This window comes from Oratosquilla oratoria, chromosome 4 (genome assembly GCF_046742065.1).
Source record: "Oratosquilla oratoria isolate Oo_2021 chromosome 4, ASM4674206v1, whole genome shotgun sequence".
In the NCBI taxonomy this organism is placed as follows: Eukaryota; Metazoa; Arthropoda; class Malacostraca; order Stomatopoda; family Squillidae; genus Oratosquilla; species Oratosquilla oratoria.
Window position 1 is genome coordinate 80219507 of NC_134780.1, and position 14595 is coordinate 80234101.

Consider the following 14595-nt stretch of genomic DNA (forward strand, 5'->3'; position numbering starts at 1 on the left):
CTGCAGCACCAGCTTGACCTCTAGAGCGATACTCTGCAACAGCATGGGCATACATATACCAAAGGCTTTTCCCTCCTTACAAGGGAAGTCGCCAAAAACCAAAGGCATAAAAACCACTCTCACCTATTCCATTCCCACACACTCCATCTCCATCCACCCCCAAGTCCCTCCCTCTTTTCTTGGCTCCTGGATGACGGGTCATTCTTGCACCTCATCCGCTACCCTGGGTCAGAAGCAGTATAGCAAGACACAGCACATCCACAGCAAGGCCCCTTCATTAAATCGGGGACCATCCTCTCCATCCCCTCATGCAGAAATGGAGAAGACGGGGGGAAATCCCTTTGGACTTCGCCCTTAACACTCTCTTACAATTTGCTGCCACACTCTTCCCTTGTACATCTCATTACCTTACTTTTACCCACATTTATCTTCAACTTCCTTCTTTCGCACACCCTCCCAGACTCTGTCACTAACTTCCTTAATCCCTCCTCTGATCCTGTCACAAGCGCAGTGTCGTCAGCAAACAACAGCCGGCTTATCTCCCACTTTTCTCTATTTCTATTTCTTTGACCATCTCCAATCCCCAACCCACTACCCATGCATTTACCTCCCGCACCACTCCATCCATGTATAAATTGTACAGCCAAGGCGACATAACACATCCCTGACGAAGTCCCACCTTTACCTCAAACCACTCACTCTCTCCATTTCTGATTCTAACACAACCACTACTACTTTAGTGAAAATTCTTGACTGATCTTAACAGCTTTCCTCCTATCCCATTACAAAGGATTACAAAGGCGGAGCATGCCGACAGGAGACCTTTTGGTCCATATCTAGGTCGGATGCGAAATCCTAATAATAATAATAAATAAATAAATAAAAACTATAATAATGTAAGTATCAAATAAAATACATAAATAAACGCATAGGCACAGTCAAACAACAAACAAACAGGTAAATAGTAAATAATAATAAATTGACATATAACTAATAATAAATGAGAATCAAACAGACAAATGATAACAAAACAAAAACAAATAATATAAAATAAATAATAATCATTACAGCATCTTGCTTAGGTGTTTATCTAAATTATTTTTAAAGCTTCGAACTGAACTACATTGCACTGCCTCTGCAGGAAGTTTATTCCATTCATTAACTACACGGTTGGCGAAGTTGTTTCTACCCACTTCCAAATTGAATCTATTTCCGGACAGTTTGAGACCATTGTTTCTTGTCTGATTCTCATTCAGTGTGAAAATTTTGTCACTTTTGATGTTGTCAATTCCCTTTAGAATTTTAAAGACCTGTATCAAGTCACCTCTGAGTCTACATTTTTTTTTTTTTTTTAGGGAAAACAGATTCATGTATTAGTCGATTTTCGTATGGTTTATTTTTGATATTTGGAATCAGTTTTGTGGCTCGCCGTTGTACTTTTTCCAATCTGTCAATGTCTTTAATGACATTCGGTGACTATACGGAAACAGTATATTCCAAATGTGGACGAACTAACGATTTATATAGTTTGTTAATGAATAATGGACTTTTGAAGTCAAAAGATCGCGCAATCAGTCCTAGAATCTTATTTGCTTTCTCAGAGGCTGAAATACACTGCTTGGATGATTTGAGATCGTTACTGATAATTAATTACGCCGAAATATTTTTCACTTCCAAATAACTTGTAATCGTACTCACTGTTATTTTTACCTATGTGCATAACCTTGCATTTACTTGTGTTAAATTTCATTAGCCACTTTTCAGACCATTGCTGTAATTTATCTAAATCTTCTTGAATATCTAACTGATTTAAGTGATCATTTGCCAATCTGCACAGTTTTGTATCATCAGCAAATTTGGAAACAATAGATTTTAGTCCGTGGTCTATATCATTTGGATAGAAGTGGCCCAAGAACGGAACCCTGGGGAACTCTACTCGTAACATTTTTCCATCTAGAAGTTTTTCCATTTAAAACAACTCCCTGTTTTCGATCATTCAATCAATTTCTAGTCCAACTTAATAGGCTACCACTTATTCCGTGTGAAGCTGATTTAGTAAGTAGCCTTTCGTGGGGGACGGTATTAACAGCTTTTGTTAAGTCTACATATATTAAATCTATATTGTTTCTTTTGCCATTATTCGAGATGACTGTGTTGTAGAGTTCGAGTAAGTTAGTCACGCAAGAACGTTTCCGTCTGAATCCATGCTGACTATCATTTATCAAAGAGTTACTTTCTAAACGATGTTCGATAACATCTCTGATGACAGACTCACTCATTGTTAATAACAAAACAACTTTACGCAGTTATCATACAAACACTGCTCACTCGAGTCAATACTGCTGTGACCCGTGAAGCTAGAGGCCAGGTCAAGTGTAGATAGTGTTGTAACATTACGCCAACGTTACTTGGACTATGGTGACGAGAGAGTGAATGAAGCTCAAGTGGGTTGCTAGATTTTATTCTGGTTAGTGCGAGTGTCGACCTAGGCTGGGTCGGCGGTGGAGCTCCGAGGAGTGCCCGACCGCAAAGATGTCCGCGGGCCTTGGGTCACGCACGGCTGGTTACAAGTGCTGTAGAGAACTGCCTATGGAGACCAAAGCCTAGGCTCCTTATATACGCATCTTGCGTACGCTAAAGTAGCAAAGGACCCAGCCTCACTAAGACATGGCTCAGCAGGGCCTAGGTTGTGCTTTCATGAGGATACAAATGCCTGTAGTACAGGCGTAATATGAACTTAACCTACACAATAGTAATACAAGGCCTAAGGCCAGATGTTACACCACATATACATTCCTTGTCCATCTCATTTCTGCAGTGACGATACTATAAGCCAAAATGTCGCGTAGAGGCACATGTGGGGGACTGTTCTCCACAGTGCTGCTATATTTAGGAGAACAAAGTACCTAGATATTACTATTGCATTCAGATATGGTATTAATTTGCGAACCTAAGTAATGAAAGATACCATGACAAGGCTTTAAAATCCCAATGTATCTAACCTCTTTAAATAAAAATCCCAATATCCCAAGACATCACACAAAATCCCATGATCTTGGAAAAAAAATCCCAAAGAGTGGCGGCACTGTTCGGTATTATATTTACTTAACACTTTTTGTTGTTGTTGATTTCCGCCCCGAAAAACGTATATTACGTTGATGTATTATAATTTACAGAATTGATAAATAATTTTCTAATGCTATATCACGTAGATGTACACTTCTAGAAAAAAACCCAGTCCTAATCAATGGACAAAATCCCCATAAGTGTAAGCGCTGGTTATGTGCTTATAAACGTACGATCAATCCTTGCGGCGATATGCATAAAACTTGTAGGGTATTATATTTGTTATATGAAAATTTAATGTCTTTTTCATTGGGAAAATCATCCTTTATAACTGCCAGATTATTTGTTCGCTTGTCAGAAATGACTAATAATTATTAGTCATTTACATAGAAAAAAAAACTGGCGTTATTGGGTAAAATTAAATTACTAAATTTCATTAAAAATAATTACCATTTATTGCTAATTGCTTTGTTAACGAATAAACGAACTTCTAAATTGCGAAGCTGGTAGTGCTTTGGTAAACAAACTGAATAAAAATAGTAGCTTGCTAAGATAAGGGATTTAAGACCCAAATTTGGAAGGTAAACCGTTTATGTGCATCAGAAGAGTATAATAATAATTGTAAGGAACTGACCACTTAAGACAACTCTAATGGTGAGTTTGACGTTATTTCCAGAGGTTATAAGACCTTCATAGGTTATTTTAGGTTGGAGCACAGAAACAAGTGCGTGTTGTTTACATTGTAACTGATTGTTGCAGCTGAAATGTCGTGTAGTCTGTAAAGGACTGTACGTCCAAATTTATTAAGATTTTGTTCTTGCACAACACTTGCACCAACGCATTAATCAAGATATAGGTAGATCTTCAGATACCATTGAGTATAGACCCGTACGTACTCTGTTTTTACTGTATCCTTTGCACCAAACAAAACCTTAGCCTTAGGCTTATCATCCTTATGATTTAATCTTATGTATAATGTAGGTCACAATTTTATTCTAATTCGGTCATGTAACCATTTGTTTGATATCCTGATATTTTACCCTGTTAATAAGTTGGCTTTACCATTTGGTCTTGGATAATTGATTTGAATAAGAAAGACCACAATGAAAATAAGCTGAGGACCACAATGGAAATAAGGTTACATGCTTTTTTGTGTTATCCTTGGCATTTGTAATTGCTATTTCAAAATTTGTGTTCTTTTCATTATCTGCACTTCATGTATATTGATTCAATGCCAAATAAAATTATTATTATACCACTATTAAGATCTCAATTATATTCCCAATATATTTGCATATGATATTCTAAGAAAATATTTTCATTAACAAATCATAGAAAACCATAAATTGGTATGTCATGACTGAGAACATGCACCTTTGTCCTTTGTTGTAGTCCTGTATAGGATTATAAATAATTAACTTCTATTGGCCAAGCCATAAGTACTCTTAAATCTAACTGTACCTAACCTAATGCAGCAGAGCATGCCTGAAACTAACTTTAAACACTCCTTATTAAGAAAGATCATGTACTCTTCATTGCCTTTCTCAGTTTATTTTTAGAAGTGCACACCTAAGATATAAAATTAAATTAAAATTTTTTAAATCTGTTTTCCTTGGCGGAAATGAACTGTGATGATTGGTTCGAGATGCCATGTCATGTGTCCTGTCCCGTCAGTATCAACATCCTGACAATAACGACAACCCTGATGACCTCAAGCATAATTTACAGGTACTGCATTAATAAATGCAGGTTAGGTTAGATTAGACCATTTTATCATACTTTAATTTCTTCAACTTCCACATCTATCAAAACAGAGATGGCGTTCCAAGCACTCATAGCATCTCTGTTCAGTAGTGTATCACTTTTAGGAACTTTCTTTGTTATTGATTTCTGCCAAGAAAAATGTCTATAGTATTGATATAATATAATTTATAAAATTGATATTTAATTTTGTATTGGTATACATTTAGGTCTGCATTTCTAAAAATTTACCCCTTTCTGAGGGATAGGAGTGGATCAGTACAATAACCAGATTGGTTTGTGTGTGTTGGATGTATTGATTTTATCAAACAAAATCAGATAATATTCTAATTATTTTCTTCCCATGTGTTATTTGGGAGGAATTTCTCGTAAATGTCGAGGGGAGGTAGGTGAAGAATGGAGTTTGGGGTTGGCCTTGGAGTGTTTGTTTTATTATCAGAATGTGTGTGTGATTTTGTAGAGACATATTGTGAGGTACAAGTAGTAGGTTATTGAAGATGTTTGAGCAGCATTTTGCTGGGGCTATTTTTTATTGCACACAATTGGTTGTGCTTGCATAATGTGGTGGGAAGGATGGGTGGGTTTGAGGGCTGTCATGTAAAACTGTGTGTCTATCATTTTCATGTGAAAAGATATAAAGTTCTTTGTCAGTCTCGCAGAAACAGTTACTATTTAGATCATTGGTTAGCCCTTATCATTCTGAATGTTTTGAGGCCCATGAATAAGTACTGCAAATTAACCCCTTCGATAAGATGACGCCTATGTAGGGATCATGAGGAGCAAGTGGGTACGCGAGGATGCCGATGTCGGCTTCTTGATTATATATATTGTAGTTGTACCTGCGTGACCCCCATACTCTGTAAACTGGCTTGATCATATTTTCTATGGTTATCAAAATTCACGGGTGAAAGAGAACGAGCAATACAGCGGTAACTTTATTTTTTACAATGCGAGTATTATGATGCAACATCGCATGTCTGGCACCTAATGCTGCCCGCGAGATTTTGGCCCGGAGTGAAAGGGTTAATAGTAATGTCAGTAGTGATTTTAATAATTTAGTGTTTTTCTGGTGTGGCCTGAGGTGGAGAATAGCACAACCACACCCAACCCAACCCAACCCAACTTAACTTGATGGTTATAAAGATGTTTCCCAGAAGAAAGAAAGAAAGAAAGAAAGAATTTTTTTTTCCATAATTTCCTATTTGTCATTAGCTTCCTCGTCACTTGAAGTGTTGAGTGGAGGTACTGCATGTGGCTAATGATGCTGGTCATCCAGTGCGGGATAGAGCCGTGCTGCCCGGGTATTGTTAAATAAGTATATGGCCAAATACTGAAAGAGAAATTTTCCTTGTTTCCCCGGCCACTTCACCCACTCCTTAACATCTTTTTGATGTAGATGTGTGCTACTCTACATTGCAGCCACTCCCCCCTTAAAAAAAAACTACCAATATTATTATTAATTTGCAGTAATTAAATTTTACGCTACAAAGCCCTCTATAAGGGGCACTGTCCTAGCCTCCCGATAGGGGGGAGTGTGTGACGTTCATCATCATCATCATCATCATCATCATCATCATCATCATCATCATCATCATCATCATCATCATCATCATCATCATCACCATCACCATCACCATCACCACCACCACCACCACCACCACCACCACCACCACCACCATCACCACTTGTTCATGAGGTTCAAAATACTCAGAATGACAAGAGCTATCCAGTGATATAGATAAGAATTACATCTGTGAGACTGGCAAACAATTTCATAAATACCTTCATGTGTTGGTCTTTGGGAAGGATTTTAGTTTGTTTGTGCATATGTTTTGTTGAAAAGAACAGATATACTGCTTATTTATTCTACTACCAGGGACCCAGGAATTCCTCATGGTTTTCTTTTCTTGGGGCTTGTTCAATCGATAACAATAATTGTTACCTAAAGTTTCACTGACTGGAAACCTGCAGCCTCACAGAAACCAGAATGGTTCTTGGACTCCCCATTAGATATCTATAGGAAAAACAGTGGACTGTTGTTAGGGTTGTATTTGTGTGGGTCTCTTATGTTACCAGACAAGAACCATACTAGGTCGCCTGCACTCAGGACATCATCCAGCATTAAGACAGCAATGGTACCAACACAGAATAGGCCTGGCCACAGATGCATCCACCATACAGAAGACACAGAACACCTCGTACTACTTTGCTCCACACTAACAGTCCCTAGACAACAACACAATATCTCTGTGATTTATGGTCCCGCCCGGAGGCAGTTGGTCCTCTGCAAGAGAGACCAGGGGGAACAGATTGATTAATTTATCTTATGCTAACAACTGTTCAGAGGAAGAAACAGGGAATAGTTGCTTTATGTCAGTAATCCTTTTTATTAGTAAGTAAAGGAAAGATGATTAAAGCTGATAGAGGTCTTGGATTCATTCCCTTAGGCATACACCTTTGTCTGTCTTCCAGGACCACCTACAGTCTCCATTATTGGTTCCTTTGATTCTAGGCTCATGTAATCTTTACAATTTTATTATGCCTAATTTTTTTTTCTCTTTTTTTTCAGATTGATGAGGTACAAAAGAATATAGAATGTACTGAAGTGCCATAAATCATTGAGTGACGAGGATGAGGGCAACTGAAATGGAACTTTCCCAAATTTCTGACAGTAATAAGAGGACTTATTTTTATGCAGTGTGGTTTTTATGATTAGTAGATGGAGAAAATTGACTGAATGGGATGATTTTGTTTGGAAAATGTTGGTTTTAAAGTTGAAGTATGAATATCAGTGGCAATACATACTCTTTCAAAATAACTTAGATATATAAACTTTTAAGATATTAATTCTGAATACTCATATATATCTAATTAGTTTTGGAAAAACAAACCAAAAAATGGAATCAAAAAGCAAAAAGGGTTCCAGTGTAAGACAGGAACCAAGAAAAGGTACAACTACTACCACAATGCTGAGTGAGAGCAATGACAAAGTGATGTACCACACATGTCACTGCCCATCAAATAAGAATATGGAGTTTCTTGTGCTGGCAGATAATCTAATGTTTCCCATTGATGAAGCAAGAATTAGGCAAAGCTGCAAGGATGAGCGACATCACTTCAGGGTAACGTTTATTGTAGGTACCAGTTTACGGTGCAGTCAGATGAAATGTTTCATCACAGCCTTCCTTGAGGGGATGAAGAAAGGAATGCCTAATAAATTTTTTGTTATTCAAATAGCAGTTGGGTCAAATGACTTTGTTTGGCTCAGTTCAAAGAATGGCAATGTTAGAGTTGAAAGGAGAAACCCAACAGATATATTTCAAGAACTTCAGAGTCTGAAAAAAAGCATCCTAAACTTTTTTCCATCAGCTCTTGTTTTCTTTTACCCTGTGCCTGACTTATCCAAGGCATTAAGAACCGGGTCAGACAACCCTAATCTTGAAGCAGAAAATAATTTGGAGAAAGAGATTAGTAAATTAAACAAGAAACTACATGGTTGCAATGAAGATTTCTTTTTCCTCCCCGGTGATAAGCTTCGTAAAGATTCATGGGCATGTAAAAATGTGAGGAGGAAATGTTCAAAGATTTGGAGATTTGTGTCTGAAAGACGGGTATCAGTTGACCCTATAAGTGGAATGTACTTGAACAGCTTTCTTCATGATAGTGTGTTTGATTTTGCGTGTTGTATGTTCAGAAAAGTTGCCAGAAATTTGAATGTCAGACAGCGGAACAAAGAGAAAAAACAGGATGACAATCTCAAAAGTGAGATGGAAAATCCCATGGAAACTAAAAAGTCTTCCCTGACAAAGAAAACTCCAGGTAAGTCACTTTACCAATGATTTCTAATTTATAAGGACAAAAAGTGCCATACAGTTACATTGGAAATTAAGGTGAACATTATGAAGTGAAGTTAAAAGAGGTGAGAAATCAATAAATGAAGTTGTTGTTTATGGGATGAATCCTTCTGTTGGAATAATTCTAAAGGATAGAGAGTGAGAGCTGGCTGTGTTATACTATACATTTTCCAGTAATGTCATATTGGCTTAGCAGTAGAAAATTTTCATTCTCTTTTGGTAATTTTGTTTGATGAAAGTTCCTAAACAGGGGAACTGAGTGAAAAAGTTGAGAACCACTGGTTTACGTCAATGCATTTCTTAATAATTGGTAAATAAATAAAGTAGTATTTTCCAAAATAGTTGGAATGGTCGAGGGAGATGTGAAGGGAATTGGGATGGTAGGAGTAGTAAATGGACCTAAAAAGTAAATTGGTTTACTAAGTTAACTCTTATTTGTGAACTGTATACAGTTGTTTATGTTAGATTAGGTGTGTTTTTTCCAAAAGATCAATGTTGGGTACATATTTTTGGTCATCCTACAAGGTGGATTGTGGAGAAGCCCATTTTCAAAACTCATCACACCTTGTTCACCTTCATTAAGAAGTCCCTTAGGAGCTGAACTGGGCCCAATATCACTTTGTCGTCCTCTGTATTTCCTACATCTTTTCGCACAAGAAGAGCTGATATCCAGGGGCTCTTTCTACTTTCAGCTGGTGACATACAAATGGTCCCACGCCAATACAACACAAGCATTTCAAAGTTTCATCCCATGGGTACTTGGCAAAAATCTGTTTCTTTAATATGTGATCCTTAAATCTTGGTCAAAGAGACGTCAGTATTTATGATTTTCCTATATCACGTCATTTTGACAATACACACATACATACCTATACCAAAGGCTTTTTCCCCCTTATGAGGGAGGTAGCCAAAGAACAAAGGCATAAAAACCACCCCCACCCATTCCATCCCTAATATACTCCACTCCCCTCCACCCTCTTCCCTACCTCTTATCTTAACACCTGGATGATGGGTCATCCCTGTTTCTCACCCACTGCCCTGGGTCAGAAGCAGTGTCGCAAGACACAGCACATCCACATCAAGGCCACTTCAATAAATTAGTGACATCCCCCCCCCCCTCCCCCCTCTGTCCCCTCATGCAGAAAAGGAGAAGACAGGGAGAAATCCTTTTGGGCTGCATCATTTTATTTCTCACACATACCCCCTCACCCCCCATCCCCCATCCCCCACCCCCCACCCACTCCTCATGCATCACAGCATCATCCATACACAACCATTCTCCATTCACCACTCTTTCCCCATCCATCCATCTTGTCCTAGGTCGACCCCTCATGTTCACTCCTTCCACCTCTGCCTTCCACACCTCTTTTACTAATCTTTCTTCACTCATTCTTTCCATGTGTCCAAACCATCCTAATACTCTTTCATCAACCCTATCTCCCAACTCCCTTTCCACCCCTATTCTCCTCCTCACCTCCTCATTTCTCACTGTATCCAGCCTAGTAACCTGTATCATAATTCCCAGGCACCTCATCTCAAACACATTCAAACTCTTCCTCTCTTATGTTCCATGTTTCTGCCCTGTACAGTGCTGTCAGCACAATCACTCCTTCATACAATCTCCTCTTAGCATCCATTCCCAAATGTCTATTTCTCATTACACTTTTTAATCCCCAAGGCATTTACTTGCTTCTCTCAATCTACATTCTACCTCCACCTCCACGCCTCCCTTTCACACCACATTCACACCCAAGTATCTAAAACTATTCACTTCCTCCAGTCTCTCTTCCTCCTTAATACTCACTTCCAGTCTGCTGCCACTCTATCCCCTTGTACATCTCATCACCTTACTTTTACCCACATTTATCTTCATCTTCTTTTGCACACCTTCCCAAACTCTGTCACTGACTTCCTCAATCCCTCATCTGTTCCTGCTACAAGTGCAGTGCCACCATCAAACAACAGCTGGCTTATCTCCCACTTTTCTCCATTTTCTTTAAGCATCTCCAGTCCCTGACCCACTACCCTTGCATTTACTTCTTGCACCACCCCATCCATGTATAACTTCAATAGGCAGGGCGACATAACACATCCCTGATGAAGTCCCACCTTTACCTCAAACCACTCTCTCCATTTTTAATCCTAACATATGCTCTACTACTGTTGTAAAAACTCTTTACTGCTTTTAAGAGCTTTCCTCCTATCCCATATATCTGCAATATTTCCTACAGTGCCTTCCAGTCTACCCTGTCATAAGCCTTTTCCAGATCCATAAATGCCCAAAATACAACCTTACCTTCTCCTATAGCTTTCTCACATATCTGTCTTACCACAAAAATCTGATATACGCAACCCCTACCTGTCCTAAACCCACACTGTTCCTCACCAATTACTCCCTCTGAACCTCTCATAATCCTCTCAATCAAGACCCTCCCATAAGCCTTCTCAACTACACTTAACAAGTTGATCCCTTTGAAACTACTACACTCACATTTGTCCCCTTTTCCCTTGTAAAGTGGAACTATACAGGCAGTCCTCCAGCACTCTACCCTCTCTTAAACAAACATTAAATAACCTCACCAGCCAGTCCACCATCACTGTACCTCCTTTTTTCAGACATTCTGCATGACATCCATCCAACCCAGGTGCTTTACCTGCTCTCATCATCTTAACAATTACCTTCACTTCATCTTTCCTTATTTCTCCTCCATTTTCCTCACTCATCACTCTCATTTTCTCAGTGCTTTCCACTGGAACTACCTTTCTCTCCCTATCCACCTTCACATTTAGCAACTCCCTAAAATACTCTGCTCATCTTCTTCTTACTGCCTTCTCTTCCTCTCACTGCCTTCTCTTCCTCTCTTAATTTCTTTCCAAAACATTTTTTTATTACTTTCAAAATTTTCTGTCATACTCTTACCCCATTTCACATCTACTCTCCTCTTTGCCTCCTTTATTTTATGCTTTACTTCTCTTTTCTTTGTACCTCTCATAAGATTCCCTCATCCTATTTTGTAACCAATCTGTGAAAGCTTGCTTCTCTTCTACACCCTTCTTTGCTTCCTCATCCCACCACTCACTACCCTTCCTTCTATTTCCTCCCATCCTCCTTGTTCCACACACCATCTTTGCACACCTTATGATTCCCTCCTTGAACCATCCCCATTCCTCCTCCACTCCTAGTTCTACTCTATCCTTCACTCCCTCCCACTCCTCTCTCAGCTTCTTTTTGTACTCATTTAAGCAGTTCACTCTAAGTACCTCCCTACTTTCTGTCCTTTTCCTCTTTCTCCATCTATCCTTCACTCTCAACTTACCTTCCACCAAAAAATGATCTGATATTCCCCCACTCTCTCCCCTTACAACATGAACATCCTTAACTCTTCCCACTATATTCCTGGTTACCACTATATAGTCCATTAATGTGCTATCTACCACCCTTCCATCCACCACCCTCTCCCATGTGTACTTATGCTTGACTTTCTTCCTAAACACTATTTGCTATCATCAACTCTCTAGATACATCTCCACCATCAACTCTCCACTATAATTTTTCCTGGAACTCCACACTTCCCAACCACTCTGTCTATTGGTTCATATCCTACCCTAGCATTAAGGTCTCCCAATACCACTACATTGACATTTCTCCCTAATTCCTCAATACACTTATTTAAATCCATTCAAAATCCTCCCTTTCTTGTACACTCTTCTCAGAACCAGGCCCATATACAATGACAAAAACCCACATCTCCCTTCCCAGTTTCACCTTGACCCACATTAACCTTGAAGAAACCTCCTTCCACTCCACTACACACTTATCTATCACTTCACTTACTAGTATAGCCACCCCTTCTCTCCCTCGTCCTCTCTTCACTTCTGAGAACCTCCCAATCACACTCCCAAACTCACACTTGCCCCTTCCTCTCAACTTAGTTTCACTCAATGCCAACACATCCATCTTTCTCCTCATAAACATATTGCCTATCTCCTCCCTTTTACTCTCATCTGTACCACATCTATGCACATTAATAGACCCAAACCTTATGGTACTGGTTGGAAAACTCTTAGACCCTCTTATGCCTTTACTTTTTTTAGGAATGTCCCCTGTGGGGCTACAGGGAGAAGGATGCCTAGTCCTAATCCCCTTCCCATTTTTGTCACCACTGATGACTCAAGTGGGAAGACTTGGTGGCAGTATTCTTCCCCCCCCCCACCACAGGGGAAATATCACAGGGGAATATCATTTATATTTTCAATAAAAGTATATAGCAGTTTCCTGTACTGTATAACTGTTTCAATAAAAAATGCTAAACCAAAGAATCATAGACAGGTAATTTTATTTTTTCTACATTACTCATTACTTTGGCGGGTTGACTAATTTTCACACATATTTTATGTTTTTTGCAGGAGTATCTTCAGACCAGGGTACTTCAAAAACATCACCAAAATGTAATATTGACAACAATGAAGACTCTCCTACTAGTGAACTTGAACAAGGAGAGCTAATTGATAGTGAAGATGGAACAACGGAAACTTATGAATACAATGAAAGTTCACAGATCAGAGGTCACAATGATCATTGTAAGTCCTCAGGAGATGAATCCCAGAAGATGTCATCTTGGAACAAGAGGCCCTCAGTGGAAGCAGTTAGTAGAAATAAATACGAAGGGGAGAGTAATAAGTCGCACTCTACGGGAAGAAAACGTAGCCGTAATGCAAGTACCCACAATATCAGAGGAGGGTCATTAAGTAGCTGTGATTCACCTGAGAGGGGAAAGGTACCCAGAGACATCCGAAGTGACTCACTTGACAGGAAGTCATCACTTGATGATAAGGATCCATCTCATAGAAAAACGTTGTCACATAATGACAGACATTCATCATACAGGGACAAGAAGTCCTATAGTAAGAAGCCATCTGACAGGAAGAACTTGGATAAGTGGCCTAACACAACTACCCGCAAAATCAGAGGACAATCATCTAGTAGTAGTGATTCACCTGAAAGGGGAAAAGTATCCAAAGACAGTCGGAGTGACTTACTTAACAGGAAACTATCATTATTGTTTGACGATAAGGTCTCACCTTGTAGAAGAAGGTCGTCACATAGGGACACGAATTCATCATATGATAGGAGATCATCTGACAAGGAGAAATTGGAAAAGAGACATAATTCTTCTAAAAAAGATTCACATAAAGGTTCACATCGTCAGAGTTCTAAGGAAAGAGATTCATCCCATCGAAGAAGACCATCTAATGATCAGGATTCAATCGAAAGAATGAGAAAGCCCTGGGACAAAGAGTATGATTTGTATGACACACAGCCAACCAATAAAGAGGAATGGCATGGTAGTAAAATGTCATTCAGAGAAGATGAAATGACTAGTCATAGAAGAAAATCATCAGGTGAAAGGTATTCATCTGAGAAAAGATCATCTAAAAGAGACAGAAGCAGATCCTGTGACAAGGTGAGGGAAGCTTTGAGCAGTGACAAGAGTATGTCTCCACGATCTTCAAGCAGTATCATTCTTAAGCAGGAACCAAAGAGTGCAAAAAGTCCGGAGTCTGACAGTAGTAGAAGCACTCAGATCTTTGATTCAAATAAGTAAGTTATCATCTATCTTTCTTTGATATTGTTAGTGTATAGGTGTTCATGTCAGGTGTAAGCAGTTACCTTTTTCTTTCTCTTCTTTCTATAGTTGTGCATAGGAATTCTTCATTAACAAATCTGGAGTGGCTTTCTTGATTGTTTTGTATTTATTTATAGGATGCCTGCAAAAATCACAAAAAAAGGAAAGGATTTATACGAAGGTCTCACTATTTCTAAGTTTACTGCATTTTTAGAAAATTATTTGCTTCTACATGCCCCACCCCCTATCTGATAAGCTGTTACCCACAAAACAAGGTGGTTTGGCAT

General features: G+C 39.0%; 1 protein-coding gene across 7 annotated transcripts in view; it reads left to right on the forward strand.

Moving 5' to 3' along the window:
* Positions 1-14595, forward strand: part of LOC143024954 (uncharacterized) — a 28643-nt gene that overhangs the window by 2164 nt on the left and 11884 nt on the right. For 2 of the 7 annotated variants that reach the window (XM_076184482.1, XM_076184481.1), the window contains exons 1-3: positions 3527-3720; positions 7397-8646; positions 13089-14283. In XM_076184482.1, coding sequence (XP_076040597.1) covers positions 7725-8646; positions 13089-14283 — 2117 coding nt within the window. In that variant the 5' untranslated portion in view covers positions 3527-3720; positions 7397-7724. Of the gene's footprint in view, positions 1-3525; positions 3721-3751; positions 3955-7396; positions 8647-13088; positions 14284-14595 lie in introns of those variants that run through there. The other 5 variants (XM_076184476.1, XM_076184483.1, XM_076184479.1 and 2 more) reach the window with 5 other exon arrangements.